Source organism: Triticum aestivum, chromosome 3B (genome assembly GCF_018294505.1).
Source record: "Triticum aestivum cultivar Chinese Spring chromosome 3B, IWGSC CS RefSeq v2.1, whole genome shotgun sequence".
NCBI lineage: Eukaryota > Viridiplantae > Streptophyta > Magnoliopsida > Poales > Poaceae > Triticum > Triticum aestivum.
In genome coordinates this window covers 723,331,961-723,340,857 of record NC_057801.1, presented here as the reverse complement: position 1 = coordinate 723,340,857, position 8,897 = coordinate 723,331,961, and the positions used below count along the sequence as shown (strand labels likewise).

At 41.6% G+C, this 8,897-nt stretch overlaps 1 protein-coding gene across 2 annotated transcripts; it reads right to left on the bottom strand.

Annotated features, from left to right (window-relative positions):
• Positions 1–1,234: 1,234 nt before the first annotated feature.
• Positions 1,235–4,575, bottom strand: LOC123072017 (uncharacterized). 2 transcript variants are annotated; one of them, XR_006434785.1, is made up of 5 exons: positions 4,162–4,575; positions 3,978–4,092; positions 3,777–3,909; positions 1,521–3,209; positions 1,235–1,249 (listed from the first exon to the last, which is right to left on the bottom strand). XR_006434785.1 is itself a non-coding variant. In XM_044495584.1 (3 exons), the coding sequence occupies exons 1-3, from the start codon at positions 4,011–4,013 to the stop codon at positions 3,073–3,075; spliced, it is 306 nt and encodes a 101-aa protein (XP_044351519.1). In that variant the 5' UTR covers positions 4,014–4,487; the 3' UTR covers positions 2,921–3,072. The 2 variants fall into 2 exon arrangements, 1 of the variants encoding a protein (XP_044351519.1); XM_044495584.1 differs by lacking the exon at positions 1,235–1,249 and having other exon boundaries at positions 2,921–3,209; positions 3,978–4,487.
• Between the last annotated feature and the right edge of the window lie 4,322 nt (positions 4,576–8,897).

Below are 8,897 nucleotides of genomic sequence, written 5' to 3'. Positions count from 1 at the left end.
TGAAACTCGTAAGACAAGAAAGATAGTCGCAAAAGTCAATAAAATCACACATAAAAGTTAAAACTCCAGGATTTTTTTTTGAAAATAAAGGACTATTACATATCTTACACGCAAGCATAATTATATATTACATCACTCTGGATATGCGTACATAATCCTGACATGTTATTGAGACTAGTGCACTTCTCCAGATCCTATATGATGCGCAAACAAGCTACTTCTCACAACCTATGTACATATAAACATATCACACAAGTCGGTACATCGCATGACGTCTAAACGTACTTAGTCGGAGATGGTGAGGATCTCCCTTGGCCTGCCGAGGGTGAGACGCAGTGAGGCTGGGGACTCAACCTCCTCCTCGCTAATAGGTTCCAGACGAGAAGCGCCACTACAAGAAATATGTCAACTTGTGACCACCACTATTGGTCACTGAAAGGTCACAAATTTCCATTTACGACCTTTTTGTGACCAAAAACAGAAGGTCAAAAGCTGGCCGTCGTAAACTGACTATAGCGACCTTTCTTCTGGAATGGTCAAAGACGTTTACGACCAAAATATTCCTACTGTGGCGTTTTGGTCACTAGCAACCTCCCCAAGCCACGTAGGCATTCAGCGTGGCAAGCTGATGTGGCACAAGATTCAGCCCGGTCCAATTCTGTTTTCTACATGGGCCTAGCCCAACAATTCGGCCTTATATATTTTTTTCTATCAATTTTTGATCAACTTCATGGGCCAAGCCCAACATTGCAACCTTTTTTATTGTTGGGTTGTGGCCTTTTTGTCTAAACGAATTTAGCGTTTCTTTTTTTTCCAAAAGAAGGGTCCACTAGTCAGATGGGTCCCAATTGTCAGGTTCTAGTAACTGGGTCCCATTTGTCATGTTTTGGTAAGGGGTCCCATCTATCAGGCTCATATTCTTCATATTTCAAGCATTATTTTGTTTGGCAGAGACAAAAACACACATGATACTTAAATAAGAGCAACCAGATCACATAATACAAGCTCTATCCGTTCCAATACAGAGGACCATACTGCTTTACAAGCTCTACAAGTGTAACAAGCTCTACATGTAATACAGTACTGCTTTACAAGCTCCTTCCATGTGATCACAAACTACCTGCTCCTGTTATGAACATACTGGACTCGCTGGATGAACATAGTCAGATGAACAACATGCCGGACTCACTCGAAGACCATAGTCAGGGCTGGGAACAAACAAAACAACAACACGGCTTCCACTGTCATCCTGTTACATGAATCAGAGAAGAATTAGAAAAACTGGGGGAAATATATGTCGTAGCTAACAAAGTACGAAACAATAGTGAGACGAGCTGCGTTGGTACAAAGAAATGTGTTCTCGCTTGCTTCGTCGAGCATGATAAATAGTTCATTTGATGAGATAGGTAGCCTTGAGGCTGCTGTCTGAATAAGGTCCTAGAGGGGAGAAAAGAAGCTTACATATGATACTACACGACAACAAATGCATACAGTAACAAATTGGGTCAACAAAGCCTTACCAGGAGTCCATTGCCGGCTCTAGCATATGGCAGCGGAAATGAAGGAGCACCTATGTCAAGAGAAATCACACATGTCCTGAACCCTGGGCATCATTTTAACTTACAAACTGCATCACCAAATAAAACTACCAGGTTAGTGACAACCTTAAAATGGAATCAGACAGTCTTACATTTTGAGCCACTTGTAAGATCAATTCCAGTTTTCTTTAACTCGGATGTGAAAGCAAAAAACTTGCCAGAATTAGCAAGGATTCCTCTGCCTAACTAGATTCAGCACGATACAAGCAGGGCACCTTATGCTCTGCACCTTGCACGGCAAGCTTTGCAATAAAATAAACTAGCACATCAAGGTTGTCACATGAAAACTGACATAACAGTCAGGTTCAGAGCAAACAAAAATGCTCTACAAGGATTAAGGGATCACTATGTCAAAATCCACAAGTAAACTAACAACTTAAATAGGTTGCCAATTCCATACCAAACCAAGTTTTATGCATCAGTATTACCATGCGGAATCACACACAGAGACCACCATGACAATGCAAAGGCCTAACTTAGGTTCGAGTTTGTGTACATATAAAAGCAGGAAACAGGGATGGCTAGTACAAAATGCTAATTCGACTTAACCCATTTGTTGGACACCTTGCTCTGGCCGGCGCCGCCGTACGCCCTCACCGACGCCTCCGTCCTCGCCCCGTTCAGCTCTCTGACTGCACAAAAAAAATGATACACTTCAGAACTTGCAATTTCAGAGAATATACTGAATAAATATGCCGCCCACCCGATTGAGCGAGCCACATGAATTGTTGCTTGAGTTGACTTGAGAAAGCAATAGTACGCTGAAGGAATAATCTATAGTCCTGGTCAATCAGCGATGACCCATGAGGCCAATATAGTAGAGCATAGGCACAAATCGTATGCTTGTTGCTCACGGACATACTACTAGTACCGACATGCACACAACACAAGACAACTACCAAGCATCCAACATCAGTGGATTATCTCCTCTAAAAGTGCAACCTTATTTTGCATCTACACTAGCCCCTAATCGTGCAACAATTTACAGTAATTTGAGGAGTATTTGCTAGGATCATGATGACAATTTTAGATTAAATTGCAGTGTTTGTCATCCACAGTTGTATGGTTCTATCTAGGATTACATAAAAACAGAGAAAACATGGAGCTACCTAGCATCCACGACTAGAGCTAGTAGTAGGAACACATGGTACAGTAGTAGAGCCGCATCACAACTACTGTCAGCCGGCAAGGCATGCGTTGTGCTACCTACTCATGGTTCAAAGAGCCATCTCGCTGAACCTGAACCTGAAACTAAACTACCCATGTCTTGAGCATTCAACTGACCCTAGGCCAAGCTACAAAGGGAGATGTACTTCACATGCTATTCTGGAACAACTAAGAATACTTCACATGCTATTATGGAACAACTAAGAATACTTCACATGCTATTCTGAAGCAACTAAGAACAGTTCACATGCTATTCCGATACAACTAATAACAATTCACATGTTATTCTGATACAACTAATAATATTTCACGTTTCCCTCTGTTCTTGAAGAAACAACCAATATGTTAGGAGTAGATTAATAGAACAAAAGTAGGCCTGATTTCTCAAAGAACTCTGTTCTGGAGATACAGCGCCTCCTTCTTCTGCTGGATCTCTTTTGCTTCCTGGATTCATGAACACAGATAATAATCAATCAATGTTGTTACTTTGTAGTATCATCAATCATTAAGAGTAAGTGCGATTGTGATTGGTAAAGAATAATAATTAAGAAGGATGGATACTGTCGTGCCTGCCAGTTAAGCGAGGTTGGATGTGTGCAGAAAGCAAAGCAGCATGCATGTGTAGCGAACGAGTAACAGAACCTCGATCCGCGTTTTTGACACAAACATCACGGTGCGGCAGAGGGAGTAAATAGTACTAGCAAGTGCAGGAAGCAGAAGTGCATGTCGCAGTTAATAAATTGATAAAGGGATGAGCAAAAAATTCATGATGCTCAGATCAGCCAGGACAATATGATTTGCAAGCGGCAGTAGGTTGAGGTCAGGATAAACAAGTATGAGGATGATAAGCAAGTGATTTTGCTCTTATTTCTTCTACTACTTAGTACAATAGCTAATACAAGAAGATAGAGACACATGCATGCTGTTGTTTTGATCGCACAGAATTTGATCATCGCTGGCTACAATCGTGAGATGATTTGTGAAATGTCGTCCTGATTTTGGTTAAGATACCTCGGTGGAGAGGTGGCGGGAGCGCATGAGCCTCCTTGGCACGAGCCGGCGTCGCTCCTCCGCCTGCGCTCGCTGGAGCAGGGAGCCACCGAGCCTCCTCGCCGCGCATCGAACCGCCGCCATCGTCTTCGGCCTGCCAACAGTTGCTTAGGGATTTGGAAGAAGAAAATGAAAAGGGGAGGAGATGATTGGGGGTCTGACCTTGATGGCGTCAGGGTAGCAGTGAAGCTGCATCATTCATGCCTTCGGGACAGGGGAGGAGGAAGACGTCCCGTCGATGGCGTCCCGGTGCTCAAGCAACGACAGCGTGTTGGATCTGCAAGGGAGACAAGATGAGGTGAGGAAGAGAGGGAGGGATGTGACGAGGACAAATGGAGGGACTCACCTGAGTCGCCGGAGCAACGCTGGAGCCACACCGGCGAGGTGCCAGAATGCAAGAGGCAGATCTGGTCGGGGGAAAGGGAGCAACGGAGGCAGTGGAGCTCAGATCTGTCCTGCATGGATCTACTGCTGGAGGTGGAGGGAGGGAGGAAGAGAAGGGGTCGCCGGCGGTGGAGGAGGCCGGGGTTGGGGGAGGTCTGCGGCGGCGGCTGGGTTGGAGGGGATCAATCTAGAGAGGGGGAAGAGGTGTGTTGGAGGGGATCGATCCAGAGAGGAGGAGGAGGAGTCGTGGGGATCCATGCCATGTCGTCGCCGCGCGCGTGCTGGATCTCGCCGGTCGTCGATTCCCGCCTGAGGTCGCCGGAGGTGGCGGCAGCAAGGGAGTGGTGGAGTGCTAGGGTTCGGTTTGAGAGAGAGAGGAGGGCACGACGGGTTGGGTGGGGCTCGCGCGCGAGAGAGAGGGGGGGTTGCTGCGGTTGGTTGGATGGACCGACGGACGGATGGATGTGTATGGATGGACAGATGTTTGCCATGTCATCAATCCGTGCCATGATTGGTTGCACCAATCAGAATTAAGCTTATGTATTATTGTTTTTTCCTTTTGTTTCTCTTTTTTTAGCCTCTTATTCCAGATAACATTCAACACTAAAAGAGGAGGTAGCCTGTGTTTCGGCCGCAACAGAGAGGAGTTTTCATTTACTAAGGGAGTTTTTATTTTCTTTGGATGAAAAAACCATTTTCCATTTTTCGAGTGCCCAAAAGGAGGTTTTTTTGTGAAGGACCTACCATATATTTGTTGCAAAATTGGACCAAATCAATTTTATAAAATATTAGGCCATGTTTAATCCACAATTTACCAAATGGTTGGGTGTCAAGAGTTTTGATCCACTTCTCGTGAAAAAGACAAATTTCCGCCGATTTGATCCGTTTTGATCCGTTTTGATCGCATTCTGAAACGGGCATAAAAAATTCAAAAAAAAATCAAAAAATAGGGAAACCTTCGCATTGTGTCATTATATGTGGCCAAGTTCTCAGGAAAAATAACAAACTTGTAATACGGCAATTATTTTAAAAAAGTGTTCTCAGAAATGAGCTATCATTTATGAAGATTCATAGCTTTCAAGCCAAATGATCAATCTTATGGCCACATTCGTGGCATAGTTTGTTCAAATGATCTCATATTGTGCACAAGGGTGCATATTGGAATGGCAAACAATGTTGCCTAAGGAAGTTTTCATTTTCTTTGGACAAAAAAACCATTTTTCATTTTCCGAGTGCCCTAAAGGAGGTTTTTTTTGTGAAGGACCTCCCAAATAATTGTTGCAAAATTGGACCAAATCAATTTTCTAAAATACTAGGACATATTTAATGCACAATTGACAAAATGGTAGGGTGCAAAAAGTTTTGATCCACTTCTCGTGAAAAAGACAAATTTCCGCCGATTCAGTTGGAAGCGGGTCAAATTTGAATTGCAGCTGCCTCATAGTTTGCTCTTTATTTTTTCTAAAAATCATTTCTAGGTAAATAAGTATCTATTTAATCATAGAAACAGCAAAAAAAATCCAAGATTCAACCACTAGCTAGGAACGGTCAAGCCCGCCGTTTTGACCGCATTTTGAAACGGGCATAAAAAATTCAAAAATAATCAAAAAATTGGGAAACCTTCGCATTGTGTCATTATATGTGACCAAGTTTCCAGGAAAAATAATAAACTTGTAATACGGTAATTATTTTAAAAAAGTGTTCTTAGAAATGAGCTATCATTTGTGAAGATTCATGGCTTTCAAGCCAAATGATCAATCTTATGGCCACATTCATGGCATAGTTTGTTCAAATGATCTCATATTGTGCACAAGGGTGCATATTGGAATGGCAAACAATGTTGCCTAAGGAAGTTTTCATTTTCGTTGGACGAAAAAACCATTTTCCATTTTCCGGGTGCCTAAAATGAGGTTTTTTGTGAAGGAACTACCAAATAATTGTTGCAAAATTGGACCAAATCATTTTTATAAAATACTAGGCCATATTTAATGCACAATTGACAAAATGTTTGGGTGTCAAAAATTTTGATCCACCTCTGGTGAAAAAGACAAATTCCCGCCGATTTAGTTGGAAGCGGGTCAAATTTGAACTGCAGCTGCCTTATAGTTTGCTATTTATTTTTTCCAAAAATCATTTCTAGGTACATAAGTATCTATTTAATCAGAGAAACACCAAAAAAATTCCAAGATTCAACCACTAGCTAGGAACGGTCATTCCCGCCGTTTTGACCGCATTTTGAAACGGGCATAAAAAATTCAAACAAAATCAAAAAATTGGAAAACCTTCGCATTGTGTCATTATATGTGAACAAGTTTCCAGGAAAAATAATAAAATTCTAATACGGTAATTATTTTAAAAAAGTGTTCTCGGAAATGAGCTATCAAGTGTGAAGATTCATGGCTTTCAAGCCAAATGATCAATCTTATGGCCACATTCATGGCATAGTTTGTTCAAATGATCTCATATTGTGCAAAAGGGTGCATATTGGAATGGCAAACAATGTTGCCTAAGGAAGTTTTCATTTTCGTTGGACGAAAAAACCATTTTCCATTTTTTGAGTGCCCGAAAGGAGGTTTTTTTGTGAAGGAACTACCAAATAATTGTTGCAAAATTGGACCAAATCATTTTTATAAAATACTAGGCCATATTTAATGCACAATTGACAAAATGGTTGGGTGTCAAAAATTTTGATCCACCTCTGGTGAAAAAGACAAATTCCCGCCGATTCAGTTGGAAGCGGGTCAAATTTGAACTGCAGCTGCCTTATAGTTTGCTATTTATTTTTTCCAAAAATCATTTCTAGGTACATAAGTATCTATTTAATCAGAGAAACACAAAAAAAAATTCCAAGATTCAACCACTAGCTAGGAACGGTCATTCCCGCCGTTTTGACCGCATTTTGAAATGGGCATAAAAAATTCAAACAAAATCAAAAAATTGGAAAACCTTCGCATTGTGTCATTCTATGTGAACAAGTTTCCAGGAAAAATAATAAAATTGTAATACGGTAATTATTTTAAAAAAGTGTTCTCAGAAATGAGCTATCAAGTGTGAAGATTCATGGCTTTCAAGCCAAATGATCAATCTTATGGCCACATTCATGGCATAGTTTGTTCAAATGATCTCATATTGTGCACAAAGGGTGCATATTGGAATGGCAAACAATGTTGCCTAAGGAAGTTTTCATTTTCGTTGGACGAAAAAACCATTTTCCATTTTTCGAGTGCCCGAAAGGAGGTTTTTTTGTGAAGGAACTAGCAAATAATTGTTGCAAAATTGGACCAAATCATTTTTATAAAATACTAGGCCATATTTAATGCACAATTGACAAAATGGTCTGGTGTAAATTTTTTTGATCCACCTCTCGTGAAAAAGACAAATTTCTGCCGATTCAGCTGGAAGCGGGTCAAATTTGAACTGCAGCTGCCTCATAGTTTGCTATTTATTTTTTCCAAAAATCATTTGTAGTTACATAAGTACCTATTTAATCATAAATACATGGTTTGGTGGCGATATGTTGAGGTTTGGGCGGTGGCCGAGGGTCCCAACTCTAGAGCGCGTAAACTCGCATGCCCGCCGCGTGGTCACCGCGTGACCGTGGCGTTGCCATGTGTTTTGGGCGGCCTAGGCATTTCTAGTGGGTTGGGCACTCCCCAGGTTGGTGCTAGGAAGAAAATTAAAACATAAGATTCTCACGAGGAGACCAATCGATGCTCAAACATGAATTAGCAGCCAAGTGTTTGATTAGCGGTACGGGGAATGTACATGGCTAATGGGCGTGAGTTTTGGCTGAGGATGATCAGTTACTAAGTAGACCGTTTTCACAAATTTTCAGCTCAAAAGGAGGAGCCTAGGTGGTACTTGCTTTGCAAACTACCACACTGGACATAACTACGAATGTTGAAGCTCGTCTCAAAATAATGAATGAATTGAGCTGGCATTTGGTGGAGGATGGTTATTTGGGCATAGGAAAGCACTGTAGAAAATGGATGCTATTTGGACATGCCAAAGTGGTACTTCCTTCACAAATTGTTGTTCTAAACAGAATAGGAAAATGAATATTTTTGAATTATTTTTGAACTAGGCAAGGAAGGTTTTTACATATTTGACAAAGATATGACCCAAATAATTTATGAGATTTTTTGGGGAATTTTGGGAATTACAGAAATATAGGTTGCTTCACAACCTAGGGCAAAACTGCCACATGGACATGACACATAGGCAAAACTGATGAGGTGGCGCCTAGTCATAGCAACCCACCACAATTTACAAGGCTAAGATCATCTATATTGGTCGTTAACAACTAGAAATAAGGCAGCAGACTAGCGCTGTTTGCTTTATGACCATTTCGTGTAAGGAAATTATGACCTTTCTGACCAAAATGGTCGCAATGGTTTAGGGTTTGGAGCCCCTCGAACAGCTTTTGACCAATTGGTCTCAAATGGTCATAAATCTATGACCAATTCTTCCAGGGTCACTGATAGAAGGTCATAAGTTGACATATTTCTTGTAGTGCGCTGCGCTGAGCTGATGGAGCAGGTGCCATAGTCGGAGTAACACGAATATGAGCGGGCGGAATAGGTGGAGTAGCACGTATGGGAGTGGGTGCAATAAGTGGTGCAGAGCGAACAGGAGTGGGTGCAATAGCTTGGTTGAATTCCTTAGTGGTAGGCAGACAACGAGCAGTGGCGAGAATGG

Coding starts and splice junctions, on each gene's coding strand:
- LOC123072017 (XM_044495584.1), bottom strand. CDS start 4,013: ATGATGCAGCTTCACTGCTACCCTGACGCCATCAAG. Junction 3,910..3,977: donor GCTACCCTGACGCCATCAAG/GTCAGACCCCCA, acceptor AACTGTTGGCAG/GCCGAAGACGATGGCGGCGG. Junction 3,210..3,776: donor CCCGCCACCTCTCCACCGAG/GTATCTTAACCA, acceptor TCATGAATCCAG/GAAGCAAAAGAGATCCAGCA.